Source organism: Armigeres subalbatus, chromosome 2, assembly GCF_024139115.2.
Source record: "Armigeres subalbatus isolate Guangzhou_Male chromosome 2, GZ_Asu_2, whole genome shotgun sequence".
In the NCBI taxonomy this organism is placed as follows: Eukaryota; Metazoa; Arthropoda; class Insecta; order Diptera; family Culicidae; genus Armigeres; species Armigeres subalbatus.
This window is the reverse complement of record NC_085140.1, coordinates 405,931,278-405,954,894: the sequence shown is the minus strand read 5'-3', so window position 1 is coordinate 405,954,894 and position 23,617 is coordinate 405,931,278. Positions and strand designations below refer to the sequence as shown.

Sequence of the window (23,617 nt, the reverse complement as noted above, 5' to 3'; positions counted from 1 at the left end):
TCTGGTACACCATTGCCCTCCGGACAGGTATTTTGGTGACGTGAGGGGGGTCGCAGAACACACTACACACTGCCAGGGAGAACAATTGTTCTGGGGGAGTACGTGACAGCCATTTTCACTCTATTATATCTCTTGTGTTTTATGACGGCGAGCCAGGTCAGAGGGGTGCTAACCGTTTGTTGTTGTAACACAAACCTTTCACTCCGGTGCGGATGATTCAAGCGAGATAATGGTTGAACTTTGGAGCAGCTGAGTAATTTTTGTAATTTATTTGATGCCGGTGGAACAACGCACAACAGGAAGGGCTTTCATTCGCGCGCTGCCTGACAAGGGTCACCATTTCTGGATGACAATTACTGGCATGCCGTTCGAGTTGGGTGAAATGTGTGACAGTTTAGAGTGGTTATGATTTATGATCCGGTGAGAACGACTCTGGCAAACATTGGACGACGTTTTATTGATGTTCGTTGGGGCGATTTGGGCTCGAGGTTCGACGTTGGAGTCGACGTAGTTTTGACGAGATTCTTATTGGTTTTTATTTGAGAAATATTGATTTTGCAAATTCAGTGAAGAATGTGACAATGTGACATACTCACCTTTTTGTTCTCTCGGATGATAATGAGTAAAGAATATAATGCTTACCTGAAAAAGGAAGAAAAATCATTAGTTTTTATGCTCTTGGTATAAACAAAATTATTAGAAAAAAGAAAGGTTAGTGCTCGAAAGGAACCGTTTTTATCAAAAATAATAATTTTCTCATACCTAGGACAGTATGATCAATCGTGACAGAAGGGATATGGAGGTTATAGAGCGTTCTAAATCAGCACACATCAGCGAGGAAACAAGAAGGAAGAACTAGATGACAACGAGGTATTCGTAACTTAGTGTCTTAAAAGTTCGGTTTACCACGGATAATGCTGACTGTTATTGCCCTTCTTGTACATTGAGTATACAAAGGCCATACTTTCATAAACATTTAATAATGCATTCAAAAGCCATAATAAGAAAACTAATATCAAAATGAACAATACGTGAAGAACTCTTTTCGGATTTACTGGCATCAAGTTGGTATTTTGCACTGAAAAATAACATTTGCCTTTGGCCATTTCACAAGAAGAGCACCAACCAGGAAAACTTCTCCATTTCCATATGAATATATTTCAACACCTTGAAGAAAAAGCTCAACAACAACACACTTTAAAATCAGCATGTACTTCTACTAAAGACACCTTTCTTAAGCCATGATACAAACTTGGATTCATGGCTGCAATGCTACAATGCTTCACGAAATGGAATTTACAGCGTCCTATTCAGTACAGTACAAACATACACAAGACGAATTAGGACAAACAAACTGCATCAATAGACTGTCCTGTGCCCACGTCGCATAGCATGTCGTATCGTAATTCAAACCATATTCTAGTCGTTATATGTTGTGGATGTTAATTGTTGCTAATATTGATTTATTTTAAATAATAATAAATAATTTATGGAAATTCGAGATTTTTTCCGTGAGACATTTTGATTAATTTATGTAAAATTCTCCTTCTCTAATTGCAATTTTCGCTTTTGAAAGTGCTAATTAATTTTTGTTTTGTGGAAAATTTTCAATTGTTTAAGAAAATTTTGCATTATTTGTGGAAATTTAATATTTATTAATTGCTCATACCCTGATTTCTTTGTCAGCAATTTCCTATTTTTTATGGAAAATTTCTAATTCTTTATGGAATTTTTATTTTGCTTAGTGTGACAGTACACGTTTTTGTAAATTGTAATGGAACGTACACACGGTCAAGCAGTTTGATCAACATCGACTCCACCTCTCGTTTATTCAAACATCCATCAAGTTTTACCATCAGTGTCACGAACAATCAATTTTTTCGACCAACAATATCACACACGAACGACCGTACAACTCAAACCAAAATCAAACCGTTTTAATTTTTTCCAACCGAGCTGCCAACTGTCAAATGGTTTTCGAACGACTTCACACACGTTCAAACAAAGCAGCAACCGAAGCGTTTTCTTGGGGACGGAGTCAATGTTCGTCAAACTGCTTGACTGGTGTGTACGTTGCATAACAGTCGTTCGGCCGAAAGCGAGAAATATGAAGCGACGAGAAGAAAGAAATTGGGAGTGGGAATTGAGGAGTGAAATACTCCACTTATCTGTACTCACTCCTTATTAGTCATTTCTCACCTCTCACTTCATACTTGCAGTGAGAAATTATGTCGTTTTCCGTTTTTTTCCGAATGGTGTACACCGGCGGTGCAACATTTGCCACCGCAAGCAAATACGAACGGTTTGGGTGCAATTTTTTGACTGCCAACACATGTTTTCGATGGTGTTGGTGATGTCGTCAATCAAATTGATCGAATATCAAATAGGAAGTAGATATTATTGGGATTTATGCAAGGATTTATGTTATATTTTTGTTTTGTGTTAAATGCTTTTTAATATCTACTTTGTATTGAACAAATTTTGAAATTTAATTTTGCATATTGAAAACGTGAAATATAGTTTCTTATGCGTTTTGTTCATTATTAGTCAGGGGGAGAAGGTGGAGCACTGAATCCCTACCCCGACATGTTCTGGTTCTAAAATGTAAACAACAGTGTTAATTCTCTACCACCTTTTTGTTATGGCGAGGGAATTTTTATGCACACTTTAGTTTTCGATATTTTATCAAAATTAAAAACTCAATCATGTAGCAATATGACGAGGTAGTATGCTTGAGACACCTGCTTGACTATAGGGACTCGAAAAAGAATTTATTTGCAGTAACTAACCGAATATAAAAATGTTCGCATTAACGATTGCGCCCTAACAGTGGTTCTAAGCTTCGATGCGTTCGATGCAGAGTACACGAGCTTTGTTCGCCAGTGACAGGCGTATGAGGCCCTTGTTATTAGTAACATATTTAAATGTATAAAAATCTAGAAAAATTAAAACAAAGAGCCCTTGTAGAATTTGATAAATTGTGATTGCTAGAAATTTATGAAATCTATGGCCGTGGAAAAGTTAATGGATTCTAATTATATTATTTGATTATATTTATTAGAAAACTAGTAAAAACGAAGATTGATTCAAATACTGCCATCGGGGATGACGATGGGTTAAGAATGAGTTATTGCTGTTACTGACAGCCTAAAGGTCGATATTAAAACTGTTCAAAAAGGATTCTTATAATCAATTAGTTTTCTGTTGCTATTAAAAATATTCTAAAAATTTTACCCATTGTCACTCCCAAGGACGGTATCAAAATGATCGTAGAATTTGATTTTTATCCAAAAATAATGAGATTATGGACTTCAACATAAATTATTTTATCTCTACGTGGTTAAATGAATAAAATAGCACGTTGCAGGCTCTACTTCAAAGTTGGTCTTTGGAAACTTGACATTTTGGGACTGATTTGCGATTTGGGCGTAACTTATTTTGTAAACAAACATTGGAAGGTGAATTCCTGCTAAAGCAAGAATTTCATGAGAAAACCACGGTATGGATCCGACAGATTAAGCTTGCCTCTTCCAGATAAGGGAATTAGTTTGGGATAAAAACGCTTGCACTCTAGAGGGGCGACAACGGATTTTTTTCATATGGAGTTTGGCAAGTATGACAGTACCCTCTTTTTTGCGCATAAATTTATACTCCAATGTCAAAATGTTCATATACTATCATAAATTGTCGTGGTATTTGTGAAAATTTGTATTGTTTACCGTTTTTACAGAAGAGAGTGGTGTCGAAAGCACATATTAAATTAAAGATTGCAACGAACAAAAATACACCAAATCCGTAAAAATGTAGTGTTTTCACTTTATTCCTTATGCGAAATATGCAGATAAATAATAATGTTGGTAGAAGAAACTCTATGCTGAGCAGAAACAGTTGTTTCTGGCATTATCCAAACTTTGTGCGTTTCAGAACATTCTCACTCACTGCAGCTAGGCACCCGCCTGCCGGAATCCATGGAACAATGTTTGTTCACAAGATAAGTTACGCCCAAATCGCAATTCAGTCCCGATTTTTTCTTTCACTCCAATTATATCATGCGAATAGAACATATAACACAACACACATTAATATTAATAGTAGAAAAATTCAAATATTCAGATATGTTTATGATCCATGTACTGAATTGAAGTCCACCTAAATAAAGACAAAAGAAACTATTTATATCATTGTTATAAAAATGATGTGATGCGTAAAACTGATTGAAGTTAAAGCCAAGAACACTGTTCTTGACCTCATACTTATATGCAAATTTAAATTATTTTTCGAATCCGCATAGTTATGTAAATCGACTATCAATATGAGATTGAGATCTATTTACGTTCATCAAACGATATTCACGGTCGAATGGTCAGTTGGCCAAATAATGTTTGCTGCCAAAAGACCATTTTATCCAAACGGTATTCTGGGCCAAATAACCTATTCGACTAAACGATTTCTTCGGCCAAACGACATATTCGGTCAAATGACCAGTTCGGACAAACGACAGCCTGAAGACCATTTCGGCCAAATGACCTATTTAACATAAATACTTTTTCGGTAAAATTACCTGTTCTGCTAAAAAACCTATTTGGCCAAAAGACTTTTCTGACGCTTTCCAAGCCATCCGGTCCAATGGAATAATGCTGCAAGATAGCGTTGGCGGAACGTGTGAAAGTTATGACCTTTTTTACTGTTCACGCGCATGCCGTTGTCGCCACACTAAACAAGCAAACAATTAATGTCGTCCTGAATAACAGCACAATCAGCACGATATGCAATTACGTGGTCAGATGGTCAGCATATGGAACCTTGCTTGATGAAATCACTTGACCGAGGTCGTTAACGTAGATGTCAAATATTAGAGGACAGAGGACGCTGCCTTGAGGTACTCCAGATGTCATTGAAAAGATATTGGAGCGCCTGCAGTTCACCATCACAAAAGCCTTACGATCAAATAGCTAAGAGTGCAGTCATTCTACGATCCACGCTGGGAATCCTATGTGATTCAGTTTGTCGAAAATAATATCATGGGGTACAGTGTCGCAGGCTTTTGCAAAATTAACATATATGGAATCAACTTGTTGCTTGGCTTCAATCTCTCGAGATATGGTTGACACGTAACACATCAAATTTGTTGTTGTTGAGCGGTTTTTCATAAGCCCATGCTGGCAGCTCGACAAAATCGGTGCAGCGGCTCTATACAATCGTGCGTGGATCAGCTTTTCGAAAACCATGCGAAAACAGCAGAGGATGGATATTCCCCGATAGTTGGTGACGCAATTTCAGCTTCAAGATTTATGGATCGGTATTATAGACGCGGTTTTCCAAGCCTATGTAACACTCTGTCTTGGCGCGAGCGGTTGAACACTGTACCAATTGGGGATCGAAGTCGAATCAGATCGAAGTAACATGCCGAATAATCATATATAAAACAGTCTACGTCGTCGGGTAATGCTGGCATGACATTCTCCTCAAGAAGTACGATTATTGATTTATGGTGGATATCAATAGGCAGTAGCGGAGACGTTGGCTCAATTATATTAACGATCTCAGGGCGAGTTGTGAATATCAGATCGAAAAGTCTTCCATTTATGTTTACAACATGGTTAATTTGCCTCAAGCCATTGGTGAACATTGTTTCCGTGAAGTGTCAGTGCTCGGTGTCAGTGGAAACGTTGGAAGGGACGTACCCGACGTGGCGCTCCAATTTATGTTGGATCAATTATCAAATCTAGCCACAGAAGATGATTTTTCTGATTCATAGTTTAAAGAACAGCTCTGTGACTGCAGTAAAGCAAAGCACTTGCGTTCCAAGTTCGTTTATTTGGTAGGCTCAGGCGTGTATAACACTTTACGGAGCCACGTTTCTTTGTGATATGTACAATCGATATAATCTTATTATTAAATTAGTAAGAGAGAGAAATAAGCCAACGTACTCGTGGTGACTCGAGGTTAGGTTTACAATGTTTAAGGATGGCCGGAGAAAAAACACTTGCATTGCCGATGGCAGCTACGTTGATGCCAGGATCCTTGGAAGAAATCCGTAAAGTATTCTTCTATTATAAATCTGGAGGACAAGTACTTGGCATTGATCTTCTCGGAACTATTCATTCAACTTCGGATAAACCAGACATTTTCAGCAGCTGGCAACATTGTCAATAAAGTCCGATGAGGATTGGGCGATGAACCACTCAGTATGTTGTGTCTACAAAAGGTACATTTGGCCCTACTCAAGAAGCAATGATTTTTACTTAATTTTTTTTACTAATACCGATTATTTACGGCTCCACCAAATACCGAATACCGGTATTTTTATAAAATGACCAATATCGACCGCCCGAATTATAATTCATTTAATTTAATTAAGTAGTTCATAAAAGTCTGTGCATAGCCCTTTTTTCTTGATATGAGCCCATGAATGACCGGAAAAGATGCTTTAGTAGCTGACACTCAAGTTACCGGAAGTCGATTGAACCTGAATTGATTCAAGCAGAAGTGAACCACTTAGAGATGCCTGAAAGTAACTCACTAGTAACAGGAGTAAATAAATTAAGTGAAGTAAATTTAAGTGACCCATTATTGATCTGGAAGTGACTCAATATTGACAGGAAGGATGCAACGATTGACACCCAAATGATTCACCAGTAATTGAGACTATAAATTTACCAGATCGGAATAATCCAAATTGGGTCGTATTCAAGTGACTGTAAGAGACTCGTCATTAAAAGAGAGGAACCCTCGAACGAACTAAAAAAAATTGTAAATATATTCGAAAGTAATTCACAAACTGTGTTGTAAAACCAATTTATCACACTCTTTGTTTTAGAACTCTAATTTACTTCATCATTTTGAGACGAGCCAACCTCGGACTGAAAGGCTCCCTAATAAAGACAAAAAAATAAATACTTCATCATTTTTGAAGAATCTATAACGTTTTAGTGATCCTATATTTTTATTCGTAGGTGTATTGTTCCGAATATTACATCTGAGGCTGAATAATGAAATCTCTCCGAAAGGTCACATGTCGTTTGAAATAATGTCATTTGAATGACATTTTGTCTCTTACGCTTCAGATTACATAATAAGGTCAATGTTCTATTATATGTACAACATTATAGGAACATTTAAGCGCATAAGTTCGCCATACATCACATTATGTATTGTCTCGAACAATTATTAAATGTGACCCATAAGTGAAAGAAAGTTACCGTAAGTGATTGTAATTGATTCATTATTGACTGCGAAGTACTCACGAATAAAAGATCCATAAGTGCGAATGTGGATAATTCACCACGCAAAGTAGCTTAGAGTGAGTACTAAAGGATGTCCACAGTAGAATTGAAACACTTTGAGCTTCTCACCAAAAATATTATCATGAAATTTTTATTCTATTTCTTCAACACATCCAAATGACCGAAAATTGTTGCTAAACGCACTTTTTTTTAAGTTCGTTTATTTGGTAGGCTCAGGCGTGTATAACACTTTACGTAGCCACGCTGCTTTGTGATATGTACAATCGACATATTCTTATTATTAAATTAGTAAGAGATGGAAATAAGCCAACGTACTCGTGGTGACTCGAGGGTAGGTTTACAATGTTTAAGGATGGACGAGGATTTTGATTCGGGAAACTAAACGCACTTATAAGGTTTTGTGCAAGACCTGAACAAACTTTTTACAACTCGCACAAAAAAAAACTGTTGCATGCTAGGGAAGTTTGTGATTCATTATGTATGTAGTTAAGAATATTTCGATCGCAATAAATAACGAACAACGATAAAAGAGAGGCAAAAACCTTTTTGAATCATAACAACTTGTTGTTATTAACAAGTACCCAAGTAACACATGCAACATCCGAATATATTAGAAAAATAATATAAACGGTTATAAATGAGATATATTTGAGATTTTTGGTAACAATCAGTTTCAAAGCAGTGATAAATCTGTTTCAAATGTTTTGCTTTTCAACGTCATAACCAATGTTCCCATTTTACTGCTTAAAAACATTTAGTTTCAAATCATTACAACTATTACTAATTTACAACTTATTTAAATCACAATAGCAAATTTTGGTAACTTTGAAACACAATTAAAACAAACGGGTTTGAAATACCAAAAATGTTGTTTATTTATTTCACTGGCTGTTTTCTTGCAAGCTATTCAAGTTCCCCAATATACTGTAACTACAAAGATACGTATTTCGACCAAGCGAACGCAGATGTTCCTTGATAATTAGAATACAATTACCAGCGTATTCAACTATTATAGCATGATGCAATTCAATTTTCAAGCGATCCATTAGTTCGAAATACTACAGGGTAGCGCACTTAATCAATGACCATGGGCATAAGTGCATCCTTCGAGTTTTTTTTGCAAAATATGCGACTTTGCCATGAACAAAATGCTTCTGCAAATAATATCCAGTCGGTATAGTTTGTTTCGATGTGAAATCCTTTCCCTGTTCACCTGGAAAAATAGCCAGTTGTCAGATAAAAATACACTTAATAGTAGTATTATATGTTACCTACCATCTTCGGCAAGACTAATCAGAAAAATATCCGATAAATTCGATAAGATCTAAATGTTTGGCGGTGGATAAACTGGATGAATAAATATTTTCGACTAATTATTTGTTATTGTCACCGTAAAACTGTAGTATAACTTATTTGCTACTTTTACTCATAACTGACATTTATCGTGTGTTATATATCTGTTGCTTGAACACTATTGCCCAACATTAGGAATAAAATTTAATATCAGAATGCATAGATAGGGCTCCCATATTCCTATAGTTATTGTACTGTATTAAAATTACAAAACAATGTTTTTTTTAAATCCGATATTAAAGCACGATGAATTTAATTATAATTTTTATATAGGGGAACTGTTCCGTTTTTCATCTCACTGAACTATATTTATCTCATCACAAAAAAAACAGCACCAGTTTTGTCGCTTTTCAGCGTGCTCACTGCTAAACAAATCCTAAAAATAAGAAACAACCCGATTTCGTTTTCATTGCTTTGTTTTTGATGGGATGAACATGGGAGCAATGAGATAAAGTGCCGAACAGCTTAGAGGAATATAAAAATAAATATAATAATCAACACAAGGTTACCTACCAGTCGTGAGTATCATATCATAATGCCATAAAAAAATGATGCTGGGGATGCAATATAAAAAAAAACAAGATTTTTGAGGATTCAATTCAACAGAAATATTCATAAATGACTCATTCCCAAGGATTAAATTCACTTTATTTATTTTTTTATATTTTACAGTTTCATTCTTATAATTTGCATGAGAGCCTTTTGTATCTTAACGGTAAGATGTTTGGCTGATAAATCATGCTGATTGTTTTTGGTTTCGAATCGTGGTTATGGGATCGGCATTCCAGAACATCATAAAGGTTTCGTTATGTTTTAGCATATTGAATATATAGATAACTAACTGTTCTTGTCGTGTGTTTTGAGTCTCAAATAGTTATTTTGCAAATTTAAGGCTTGTCCTAAAACCAGCTTTGTATCAAAATCAATTATGTCCCTTGGAAGTACATTTGGTAGCCCTAGACATGAAGGATGTTGAGCAAAAATGGCTATAAATTTGGGAAAAAATGTTCAAATTTAAAGCATTAAAATTATGGTTTGCCCTTGGCGCTTGAAAAATACCGGGCCAAAATGTACAAGTTTGCAATAAATTCAAACGGGCATAGTAATTTTTTTTTATTCTAAACCCAGAATGGGAGCTATGAACATGCATATTTAATTGTATTCATTACAGACACTGTTGGAATGAAACCTTCTACGCAATTTGCATCGCTCGTCATCTAAGTTTGCAAATTTGTTTACGTTTTTTACAATTGTTTTATATTGGTTATAAATATGTTACTGGAATGTATCAGATAAAACTTGAATATGTTTTATATTGACTCCACCTCTTGCGCTTTTTTCGTTTTAAATGAGTTATATAGAAATGCGTAGACCAAAATTCAAGCAATCGAATTTGTTATAAATGTAACAGGTAATCTTATATATGATCAAGTGTGTTGCACTTGAATAGAAGTTGAAAAAAAAATGCATCGGCGGCAACCACCGAGGGGGTTTGATGAAACGCTTTGTTCTCGCTCATTTTAAGTTGAGGACCATATTTTTTTCGCATAGCTGTGTGAATCAAGCTAAAATGTATCATCAGAACCGGTGCCCCCGCAATAAGGGTTTTTAAATGAAATTTATACCAGAGCAGGAGCGACGACCTCGATAACAGACATTGGTATGAACTAGCCTTGCATGAGAGGTAAAACACCAAAAAATAATCCTACCAAAAACCTATATGCCGAATACTTGTGCATGCTTCGGTATTTCAATACCAAACGAATAATAATTGGTTATGTAGAGGGAATGACGGCTTTGGCAGGTTTTGTTCTATTATTGGCAGGGGGGTTTTTGTCGACCAAATTTTATGAAATTTGACCACTATATTCTTTGATATGCAAATAATGTTTAGGCCAAATTTGAGCATAGTCAGTCATAAAAAACCCTCCTGCCAATAATAGAACAAAACCTGCCAAAGCCGTCATTCCCCCTATTTGGGATTGAAATTCAATTTAATAACTGAGTATGTTATGGCTTGAGTATTGTGCATATTAGTTTTTGGTATTATTCCTTTTGTATTTTACCTCTTATGCAGGGCTAGTTCATAACAGAGTATGGTATCAATAACAGAATTAGGTTGTAATAAGACGAGTTAATACAATCCCATTGAATTCCACTACTTAATTGTATCTTGACAGATACGTATTTCGACCTCAACAGTAAGGCCGTCTTCAGTGTCTCGTACTCGACTCGACTGAATAGTGGAATTCAATGGGATTGTTCTAACTCGTCTTATGACAAGTGAAGACATTCCACTAAAAAGCTCAAAATAATTTTCTTATCAACAGAATTAGGTATTATTCAGCCAATTTCTCCTGCTCGGGTAATTGGGTATAGCCTCCCGAACCAGTTTATTATCGTAACAGTGTCCAAAAAACGTCTCGTCGTATGCTACCTATCGAGAGTATATGCAGACATGATGTTGGGAGTTGTTTAAATTTTCTCAGTGTCAAATCAATATTTCAAAATTCTCCGTGTCAGAGTAGAAATTAGGTAGATTGAAATGAGATTTAGAAAGTTTAAACATGCCTCTTTTAGTTGCAGTTACTGATTCCAAATTAAAAAAAAAGAGTTTAAAGAAATGTGTCTCACTACAAACGACAAAAAAAATTGACAGGAAATTGATTTGGTATCATCAAACGATTGATCTAGCATGGTCTAATAAGCAGTTCATTTATTGTGTAATCATAAACACCCATCAACAACCCTCGTTCACGTGCAAAAGCACCGGCTTTAGTCCGCATACTTCCAAAATTGTATGTAACGATTTCAACCAGTTCTCTAGCCACCAAAAACCTTCAGAGGATTGTGATCAGCCGCTGTTTAGGTATTCGAAACTTTGAGAGGCACTTTATTTGCATGTCCTCAATTTCCGAACTCGTTTCGACAGTGCTCCAACCTACTGCAGCTGTCCCGCCAAACAGGAGCAGAGCTGTCATTTTGAGTTCCAATGGACTAGGCACATCCGGGGAGCAAATACCACAAAACCAGTGCTTGCAGCTAGCGAGCTCTGCTGATTCCGCTCTCCATCATACGGTAGATATGAAACCAAGTGCAGTGGATGGGATTACACAACATATGTGCAACTTGACTATGTTGCTGCCATGCTGAAATCGCGCACTTTCCATCTATGTTGGTGCTGTTGTTGTTTTTGTTTTTGTCCCACGAAAGCTTCGCTCGATGCCCTGCGTTCCTCGCGGAGCACGGACCTTCACCTCGAGCAACTTTTGAGGTTGGTTTGATGCCCGCCACACTCGTTCGGTATACGAGCAGCGGTGGCGGACTGCCGAACTAAAGTTCGAAGTGCATGTATGTGTGTGACTGGATTTGTGTGTACGGATGTTATGAAATTTGACTTTATGCTTTCCCGGTGCGCCGTCGGCAAACAACTGACTTCGAAGGATTTCCAGCTTTGGACGGATTATGGAGTGTTGTCGCGGGGAAATCGTGGATCTACATGGTCTTTACCTGGATTGTTTATGCTGTAGAGGTATTTGAGCAAATGCAGATTTATTTCGTTAAATTACGTCGGTGTAAATATGTTGTGCCTGGTACTGAAAGTGTAATATATGAATACCTACTCCATTTTCTTCGTTTATCGAGGGCCCAATACGTTTTGTCTATCTTTTCTTCTGTCTAATTTGGCTGGAATATTGTAAAGGAGTTCATGTATGTGCCAACGCGAAGCTCGCCTGCAACAATTATTGAAATTGCCATCGCCCATCTGCTGACAACAGGAATGACATGTTTACAAAAATGTTAAAACGAATCGCTCTCATTTCCGCGAAGACTTCCTTTGATCTACCACGATGATGCTTTATGGCCCTATTATACCCACTTTCGCCTTTGTGACAGATCTCGGTGCCCTGCTCGCTCATTGTATGTTTTGCTAAATCTCACCGCCTCGCACTCACAGAATGTGCAGCATCTTTTTCCCTTCCGCCGGGTGACATTCCGCGAAACGGAACTCCCCGACAGTGCGCGTTGTCTGTGAGGGGATTTTGTGTGATATTCTTTTCCAGCCGGCAGTGAACTTTGTAAAGCCTCAAAAACTTCCAGAGCTGTCGGCAGGCAAAAGGAAAAAAAAGTATGTACAAAATACATACCAACACCTTCAAAAGGCAATGAAGATAGCGATGGAAAAAAATCGACAACGGAAAAGGAAAAGCTCCACCGGGACCGCAGCATAAATCATGCAACAACGTGATGTGAAATATTTTCATTTAATGAAGTGGTCCACGGGTTTTGGAAAGTTTACAAAACTGTCATTAGGCTGACAGGTTTTCTGCACGATTTATGTAACTTTGGTAGGAAGGAAGGTGGCTCGCTACGTGATTGCTGTTGGTTGTTTGTTCGGAATAGGATTTTTTTAAAGGAAAAATCTGCTGGCCTTGCGAGAAACGGCATTGGATTACCAGTACTAAAAGAGAGGGAAAATGATATTCAGCTTAATCGTTAAGAGTGAAAAAATGCTCCCGACTACTATTGTACTTGACGGTGTTTGGATCATACACCTTGTTTATACAAACAATATAATGTTATTGGAAATTTTCAAACTTCAAATGTTATGTACACTCAAAATTATATCGTTTGTTTATGCATATGGCAAATGTTATATTTTGATCATAGGGGTGCTGTCCAATGAGGAGCTCGAAGTAGCTCGATCAAGTTGTTCCCGTCCTGCTCGTTCTTTTTTTGTCAACAAATGGACATGAGAAAGATGGAAATAACTTGAACCGTTTGTTTGAGAAACTGCATATGTAACATTTTTGGCAGAATGAGATTTTTATAAATTCTGAATCCTCGTCCAAAAATACATATTCTGGCAAAAAATACGAAAAAAAATTTTTTGTTCAGGAGTGTATGAGAAAAATTTCGTTTGTTTGAAAACCACATATGTCCACGTCCTTTGAAGAGCAATTGTAGAGTACTGCTTACATTTTTTGCACTGAAAGTGCACCAGGGTGTTGAGTTTTGCCAAAAACTATTGATCTGTATCGAAGAAATTGAAAGATTCGGTGCAAATTTGTTAAAAAACAGTTTTGTTGTTTTCTCGAAATAGTGTAAAATGGACTTATGCAGTTTCTCAAACAAATGATTCACTTCTTCTCCCAATGAGCAGATACTTCGAGCTGCTCATTGGACAACACTAATGTTTGCTCTAAAATACTGCCGCTGCAAGCATAACTGTCCCAGAGACAGATATTTATGTGTTCGACGGCAGTACAGGTATTGCAAGAAAAGCTAGCGAAATTGTAAGGTCTCATACAATATTTGTATAAGTATCAAGCAATTTGGCATATGCCCGGTTCTTTCCGAATTGGAGCGACGACCTCGAACCTGGTATGAACTTAGCTTGCAAAGTGGTAAAATACCAAAAATTGATATACAAAATACTTTAGGCATAACATGCTTAGGTATTTTAAAACCAGACGAATAATAATTTGTTATGCGATTGGTATTATAAGGTAAGATTTATTAATTACGTAACGTAAAACTTGGAATTTTCAACTCCCCCCTCCTTTGACACATTTTTTGTATGAAACATCTGAAAATTTTGTATGGATGGTCACACTTCGCTTAACTCCCCTCCCCCTCTAAGCAACAGAAGTGTTTTGCGTATACATTTTTTGGTATTATTCCGATATTTTATCTCTTATGCAAAGCAAGTTCATAGGTATTATTGAGTTATTTTCTCCTGCTCCGGTTATAAAGATGTTGGTAAGTTTTTATACAAAATTTTGGAAAATCTAACAAGCGCTGGTTGGGCGTACTGTCCTATACATCACTTGAAATCCATAGATACTATCCTTTAAAGAAGTAATCCGTTTGGAATGCGGTCAAGTAATGAATATCTCAAGGTGTTGAAAAACGGCAACGAAAAATTTAATGAGAAGTAAAACGTCCCAAGTTTGATTAAAGCACGGACCCGATAATATGCTTAATTACGGGGCTAGCAAGAGCATCCATTATCCACCAGGAAGGAACAACTTCGCATGAACTGTCATTCCCCATCATCAGAAGATAGACACACAGAGAAAACGCTGCTTTGTGCTTTGAACTACCATCTCGCTGACGAACACGCCATACCAAGCTAGCCAGCATCAGCAGCAGTGGAGCAGCAATAGGCAGAGCTACACCCAGCTCATCTACATCATCCGTTCCTGTCTGTTTCGGGACTCCTTTCCGCCTCCGGGATCAATGCCAGGGAAAAGAAAAATAATGGTCCCTCGTTACCGGTACACAGGAGTAGCGATAACTGCAGTTCAAAGTTTTAGAATGACATGAACCAGAGTTTCTCCATTCTCAGCTAGTTTCTTGTTCAATGTATTACTTCTAACAGTTGTAGTTCAATGATGACTGGCTTTCAAGCTCTCTTCAAAACTGTCATTTTCAGCAATTAGAATCAAACGAATTTCTGGGATACTCAGTAATCAGGGTATACATCATATTTGCAATCAAGCTTCACGAAGGGATTCTCTGCTTGAACAGGAATTTTCTACGAAATTCAAAGCCTGTATCCGATATTAAGATACTTAACTCATCTGAAATTTTCACCAAATTCCTAGCTGCAGTAATGTTCGGTAATTATTACACAGTTTTTTAGTGATTTTTCCCATTGTCTTTTTTTAGTTTTTTCGACGGTCAAAATAAGACAAGAATGTCTGGTACCGTATATTACCAAACAAAAAGTGTCCATAATTTCAAGAGCATCCGAGTATCTTCTCTGCAAACAACAACATAGCTCATCTAAGTTATAATCGCCTCAATTTTAACTGTCTCGTACACTAAGTGTATTGATAGGATATATGTTTGCTCCAAACATTGTTCTTTTATAGAAGGCTTGTAGACCCATAGTATTATAAACAGTGGTGGAAATACTCGCTTCACGAGTAAGAAAAGAGTGTAGTTGGGCCTACCAAAAATGCCATACTCGCGCGAACCTACAGCCTGCATTCTTCTGGCGCTTGCTTTGTTCGCGAGTACGGGCAGAGCAAAAACAAAAAGCCGGACTGTATTTTGTTCGGGAGTAAAAACACGGTCGCGAGTTTTTGTGATTAGGTACTTCGAATACAATGGATAGATTTGACTTGACATAAACACAATAACAATAAACAATTGTGTTCTTGCTCGAACATCAGTGAGAAATAAGTTCCGAGGTTGTTTTTTGACTTTTAGCAAATTAACCCGAATGACTCGCGAAGCTTCACGAACATTTTTTGGCGTTCGTTTTTTGTTTGTTTTCTCTGCGAGTAGTCGGTAGGCAAGAAAAGGGCAAACCAAATGTTCGCGAGTCTTTTGCATTGCCTACTTCTTGTTTTGTGAGCAGTGACGGGAAATGTCATATCGATGTCATGGGACTAACTTGCTAATAACTTTTCTCACAAGTCATTTACAATTATGGTTTCCATATAAACATGTAGCCCTCAAATGACCCGAACACTTTTTCTAATAGGTAATTTCTCTAAATATGATATTGGCGGCGTGAGAGCCGAATTAGTGTCAGATGACATTAATGTCTGATTAATGCCTGATATGTGTAAGGACATAAACGGGAACCTTCTTACGAACGAGCGTGAGGTGATCCAAAGGTGGCGGCAGCACTACGAAGAACACCTGAATGGCGATGTGGCAGACGAAGATGGCGGTATGGTGATGGACCTGGGAGAACGCGCGCAGGACATAATTCTACCGGCTCCGGATCTCCAGGAAATCCAGGAGGAGATTGGCCGGCTGAAGAACAACAAAGCCCCTGGGGTTGACCAACTACCAGGAGAGCTATTTAAACACGGTGGTGAGGCACTGGCTAGAGCGCTGCACTGGGTCATTACCAAGATTAGGGAGGAGGAAGATTTGCCGCATGAGTGGATGGAAGGTGTCGTGTGTCCCATCTACAAAAAGGGCGATAAGCTGGATTGTAGCAACTACCGCGCAATCACATTGCTGAACGCCGCCTACAAGGTACTCTCCCAAATTTTATGCCGTCGACTAGCACCAACTGCAAGGGAGTTCGTGGGGCAGTACCAGGCGGGTTTTATGGGCGAACGCTCCACCACGGACCAGGTGTTCGCCATTCGCCAAGTACTGCAGAAATGCCGCGAATACAACGTGCCCACACATCATCTATTCATCGACTTCAAAGCCGCATATGATACAATCGATCGGGACCAGCTATGGCAGCTAATGCACGAACACGGTTTTCCGGATAAACTGACACGGTTGATCAAAGCGACGATGGATCGGGTGATGTGCGTAGTTCGAGTTTCAGGGCATTCTCGAGTCCCTTCGAAACCCGCAGAGGGTTACGGCAAGGTGATGGTCTTTCGTGTTTGCTATTCAACATCGCTTTGGAAGGGGTAATACGAAGAGCAGGGATTAACACGAGTGGTACAATTTTCAATAAGTCCGTCCAGCTATTTGGTTTCGCCGACGACATAGATATTATGGCACGTAACTTTGAGAAGATGGAGGAAGCCTACATCAGACTGAAGAGGGAAGCTAAGCGGATCGGACTAGTCATCAACACGTCGAAGACGAAGTACATGATAGGAAGAGGTTCAAGAGAAGACAATGTGAGCCACCCACCGCGAGTTTGCATCGGTGGTGACGAAATCGAGGTGGTAGAAGAATTTGTGTACTTGGGCTCACTGGTGACTGCCGAAAATGACACCAGCAGAGAAATTCGGAGACGCATAGTGGCTGGAAATCGTACGTACTTTGACTCCGCAAGACGCTCCGATCGAATAGAGTTCGCCGCCGTACGAAACTGACAATCTACAAAACGCTAATTAGACCGGTAGTCCTCTACGGACACGAGACCTGGACGATGCTCGTGGAGGACCAACGCGCACTTGGAGTTTTCGAAAGGAAAGTGCTGCGTACCATCTATGGTGGGGTGCAGATGGCGGACGGTACGTGGAGGAGGCGAATGAACCACGAATTGCATCAGCTGTTGGGAGAACCATCCATCGTTCACACCGCGAAAATCGGACGACTGCGATGGACCGGGCACGTAGCCAGAATGTCGGACAGTAACCCGGTGAAAATGGTTCTCGACAACGATCCGACGGGCACAAGAAGGCGAGGTGCGCAGCGGGCAAGGTGGATCGATCAGGTGGAAGATGACTTGCGGACCCTCCGTAGACTGCGTGGTTGGCGACGTGTAGCCATGGACCGAGCCGAATGGAGAAGACTCTTATATACCGCACAGGCCACTTCGGCCTTAGTCTGATTAAATAAAATAATAAACATTAATGTCATGACATTCCGTGACATTTTCTTAATCTCGCTCTCATGGCTCACACTTTGTATTTAGAACAATGATCTGTTCGACAAAGTTCTAGGACCCTTTAAGAACTACATGTTAATCAAAAAATTCGAACTGTAAATGACTTTTGGAAAAAGTTATTACGAAATTAGTAATAGCAATGCCATGACATTTTTTTGACATTTCCCATTTGCCGTTAAAGCGAAGTACCTTCACCAACTTAGTGACCAAATAATCTTGGAATTTTCTCATTCAAATAAAAAATGCCAGTAACCAGACATTTTTCCACGGATAACGACAATTTTTATCAGCTAACATTTGGAAACTAATAATGAACGCAAATAAAGTGAGAAATATTTTAATCTAGGCGTATTCGTGTCGAAAACGAATAGCTGAATGCGAAATTGTATTTTTTTTGTTTTTCTAATCACATGTCGGATGAGTGTAGTATGATGTGTGCAACTAGCCGATGATGTGATGATGTATATCCCACCTCTCCGTCTACAGCGAGAGGTTGCATGCAAATATATTTCACGAAATGTTTTGGATTTAGTGACAATTTACCTTAAGCGTCTCATGATGGAGTGATTTATATTGGCACTGGAGGAGCAGTGATGCCAAAAGTATCACAAAAAATGTTATTTAACAAATATTAATAATTTTGACCGTTTCATGTACCGAACAAACCAAAACAGTTCGCCAACAAAAAATGTCACAACTCTCAGGTCATACATTTTTTTCCGCATTTTCTTGTTTCGGCTCGTGCTCAACGCAAAAAGGATAGAAACGAATTTTATCACCTGTGGCCCTAAGCCTTGAAAGTGCGTGACTGCTAGAGCATGAGCATGAGCAGATTGACCGCCCACGGTTGCTACTCCGTTATTGCCAGGTCAGCTGTAATTACACAGAGAACCAACAGATGATGTTTGGGACTAACATCATCCTCAATGTAAGAACTGGTGACCCAAATATTAAGCAATACCAGCGCCGGCCGTGTCCGAATGCAGGTCAATTAAGGAATGGGTAGGAGAATGTTGACGTGATTCTCGCTTTGATGGAAGCCGACGAGTCATCTGCACTTCCACGAGAAATCACTGGGATGTTGGATACATGGGGTAGGTATTGTAGCAGGGTTCGTTTTGGTAAACGGTTTGCCGTGTGTAGCGTGTATTTTGATGAAGTTTAAACAAAAACACAATCGAACGCGCACTAATTAATCGACTAATCAACCGCACAGAGCAGAACCAAATATTTCGATGATCGCGCGATCGCTCTGCAAACTAATACAAACACGATAGAACTCGCACTAAATTTTTATTTGTTGATTAATTTAATTACTCGCACAACGCAGAGCCAAATATCTCAATGATCGCGCGATCGTTCTGCTTATTAGAGAAAACACGATCGGACGCGCACTAATATTTCAATTACTGATTAATCCATTCACCCACACAAAGCAGAAAAAATATCTCGCAGATCACGTGATCGTTCTGCATTTGTTAATTAATTTACTCATTCGCACAACGCAGAACAAAACATTTTGGTGATCGTTATGAGTGCTATGTGCACATAAGCCATTTAACGAAAAACTCTCACGCAAACCAAGTGAAAAAAATGTGTATATAATGGTTAATATTTTCGTGTGGATTCATCAATCGGATTATAGAGAAGGAAATGAAATAAGACAGCAAATCAGATAGCAATGATATTTGAGAACATTGCTTTGAATAGCATTATTAATTGTTTAATGTATGTTTGTATTTATACCGAATATTGAGCATTACCACTTGGATTCTCAGTTATTTCCCACAAATACACCTTTTGTGTAAATAGCAGGGATCGTAATTCTCACTCATTCTCACGAGCAGAGAATGCTCCCTCACGCTGATTTTCGCCGAGAAATCGGTTTGCGGGAAAAGAAAAAAGGTGTGATGAGAGTTAACAATTTCTCCCTCACTACCAGTACCGCGAAAATTTGATTTGCTCGTTTTCTCACTCCTTTCTTCCTTTTCGTGCCATCACTAATTGCAAAACGAGTAGCATTTATGGAACAAAAAACCTATTTCCTACATGCAGTCAATGTGGTGGTATGGCTATAGTGACCGCATCCTATCGCAATTTTTGTTGATGTTCTAGGTTCGAATCCTGTTGCGGCCATAAAATTTTTGTAATTGCTTACTGAAATTTTCGCGAAAAGTGAGTGAGGCGTAGAAGTGATGAAACGAAAAAAGAAATTCATCAAGTAGGCACGATTTTCGTTTATCTTCTAGGTTTGCTCTAGAAAAAAGAGGGATGGGAGAAAGATGTTAATCACTACAAACCAGAGTGTAAAATAATCGAAATTTTTTAGTGAAGTCCATTTTTCTTCATTTGTCAGTTCACTTCCGACACATTCATAGTCGGCTCTGGACAGTCAATATTCAGTTGAATATTTGTCATTGAATATTTATGCACATTCTACAAATTGATAAATTATCTGAAATCTGAACACGTTTCAAATGAGTAAAGTGATTTATCACACAGGACTGAATCCGATTTTCATCTGCGAGGCACTTTCAGCGGTAAACATCAACATAAACAATGATAATTATGTTTTTTTCTGCACATAGTAAACACATTCAGTGACAGTCGAATGAATGAGTTTGTGGAGTAGTCGTCTGACTATGTCATTCTATGTTTTGAATATTCATGCGATGTTTGTCAAAATTCGGACCGAAGTTGCTTCATGAAGATGAATATTTTAGGCTCTGCTACAAACTCCGAAAAAAGATTCTCCTCCGACCCGAAAATCGCTTGTTTTCGTCTCATCGAAACGAAAAGTACGAACCCTGGTAAATAGATAAACATATACTCATAGCATGATAAAGTAGACTAGAACATGAGCAGGAGTTTGGAATTGGGACAGGTTTGTAGTTGGTGGTATTTATGGTGAACGATCTGCTAAACTACACATGTGTGAGTAAAACTTTATATGACTCCTTACTGATTCATCCATCGCGAGGATAAACAATCAATCGCTCTAAGTGAGCGATTGTTCATTTGAATTTTACGTAAAGCACCCACGTCATTATTTCATCATCAAAACTGGCTTGAAATTGCAGGAAGGGAAAGATACGATCCTATTTATAAAGTAAGAAAAGTAATAACTTAATGAAAACTTAGATTTTAACATAAGTAAAGCAGTTTAAAAATAATAGGATAAAATTAATTTTATTTAAACTGTTTGGCCAATATAAAGTTGAAGATGGTGGTCTGGATTCAAATACTTGGAAAACTACGCACCTTGTTTTAAAATCTGATGTTGAATACAAACCACACAAAGAACCTATCGATTTCAATTCATCTATCTTCATTAAGTTGTTTGGTGCCTGTGCCGCTTCGTACGTCGTCCCATATGAAAATCTCCTCCCAGGCCGGGTTGTTGTGCACATTATGAATCTTTATAAATGTCCAACTACCTGGAAGCGTCGTAGACCACCATATCTGTTTTTCGCCGTTTAATTTCCAACATACAGGGTGCATACTGTGCAGTTATGTTCACGTCACTTAAAATGAGGGTACTTATAAATTCTAATCAAAACTTTAGAATGTTGTATGATAAACCTTTACCGTCTTAAAACTCACATAATTTGGAGCAACATAAAAAATGCATCCAGTCATCTTTAAACACTTTTAGAGGTGATATTAGTAAAAAGCTGAAAAGCCAGAGACTTTGGTAACATTTTTGATAAGCTTAACTTTTAGTAGAAGTAAGAAAAAAATGAATTTTCAGCCGTTGACGTTTTTTATGTCCACCCACAGGCGCAGCACTGTTCGATCCCCTCAGCGATTATCCAATAATAATTATAAATTATGTATATAAGAAAATAAACCAGATCTGGAAATATTTCTACAAAGAAACATGACTGGAGCCGATGACCTCTATTCAGAAACAAAATAAAGCCATCCATGGTCAAATAATTGAGACTCAGCGCTAACGATGTTATATATTGCACAAAAACGCGGAGGACTGGTGCTGACAATACAGTTCAATAGAACATGCTTTCAAGCATGATCAGATCTTCTCCGTTGATTCAGCGTTCCTTGGTCGCCATAACAGAGCACTTATATTATTACCGACATCGATGCAACACTTGACTTATTTATCCCCCACCACAAATATGTGCCTATCCATATATCCCATTAAAAAAAGTGTAACCTAATACTCAAAAAAAAATTGGGTTATGAATAAATAAATAAAAGTAAAATGATACTTAAGTGATCCGCATCTCCGGTTTTGATTTGCTGCATTATTTGTGTTGTTCGAACTAGTTGAAGCAGCATTCTCGTTCCCAAACGAAAAAAATGAGCAATGATTTGAACTGTTTCCTGATCCGTTCCCGTTGCTGTTAGCGCCGTTACCGAGTCCCCGGTTGGAGGTGACGAAGATTCCACCTGCTTGGAAGTCTGGAAGCAAGTCGAACTACTGCCGTCCATGACTGTTTCAAGTGGCTTCGTGAGGGGAGCCGACGTCCTCATAATGTGGAACTGTAGTCCAAACATTTATTTAACTTCACATGATCAGGTAAGAAAAAGAGGAAATGACGCAGCCACTGAAAATCTTCTTGATGATGGTGGAAAAAGCGAATTGCAACGGGTATCTGAAGGGTAAACTTGAAAAATCGAATCCAATATTTGTCCGAAAAATGACACAACGGAATTTTTCACGTCCTTTTTGTAACCCAACCTACTTCGATCTCCTTGAAAGTGCGTGACTGCAAGAACTGATTAACTCTTTAGCAAAAAATAATCAAATATTTTTTTTTCTACTGAAAATTAGTCATATGTCATAAAATTATTGTACTAAAACATTTATTGTTAGGGAAGAGAAAGTCGAGTGCTCCGTTTCACTGTTGTCGGCGTTCCTGCACCCGTTGTCATTGCATAGTCTATAATTTTGTTTACCTGTAAATGCTTCGCAGAATGAATGGCAAAAACCAAATTCTATACCATTCCCATTCATGTGGAAGAGTACCAGCTTCTCGTTCCATAGCAATGGACTCTGGCCGCAGCGGGAGAGAAATATCGGCTAACGCCGTCCAGAAAACCCTTGAATGGAGGGATCGTATGATACCTGCCTCGTGACCAAGACTCGGCAAGTGTGGACTGTGAAGGGTAGGAGATCAGAGGCGATTTGAACATAGTTGTTGAAGGTTGAAGGCAGACGTGGCCAGGCATGCATTTGCTAGCGGTCTTGCTAAATCATACTAAGGAGGCCCAACGAGAGTCGGAACTTGCGGCGGATTGTGATATAATAAGAATCTGTCTGGAGGTGTCTCCAATAGGATGTCGTAAATGAAGATATAAGAAAGACCTTTAGTGGGAAGGGAAGGTTTTTTTCATCATCGGTTATACTATTCCATCTGGGCCAGAGAACTTCCCTACTTCTGGCGAGGGCGAATGACAGCTCGTCGGCAGGGAAAGGCCTATTGAACTGGGAGTTTGATAGGTCTGACGGAACTTGAATGTTTTCGTGTGAAGAAGATCTAGCGGTGATGAACCTCTGGATTTCAGTTGAATAGCTACTTACCGAGACAAGCGAAACAAAATACTGCTCGAGGGCGAAGAAAACTTTCGGAAGATCGGTTGTTGCTGTCTTCAAGGTGAATGATGGGCCAAAATACGCTTGTCACAAAGAGCGCTTTTACCACCCGATTCATTTGCGGAA

The 23,617-nt window shown here is 38.5% G+C and overlaps 2 protein-coding genes across 2 annotated transcripts in view; both read right to left on the bottom strand.

Annotated features, from left to right (window-relative positions):
- The window catches only part of LOC134213335 (neural-cadherin-like), a 1,323,925-nt gene that overhangs the window by 374,547 nt on the left and 925,761 nt on the right, over window positions 1–23,617 (bottom strand). The window lies entirely within an intron of this gene.
- Window positions 410–22,620, bottom strand: LOC134217585 (uncharacterized). Its single transcript, XM_062696365.1, has 3 exons — window positions 22,164–22,620; window positions 597–642; window positions 410–524 (listed from the first exon to the last, which is right to left on the bottom strand). The coding sequence occupies exons 1-3, from the start codon at window positions 22,450–22,452 to the stop codon at window positions 455–457; spliced, it is 405 nt and encodes a 134-aa protein (XP_062552349.1). The 5' UTR covers window positions 22,453–22,620; the 3' UTR covers window positions 410–454.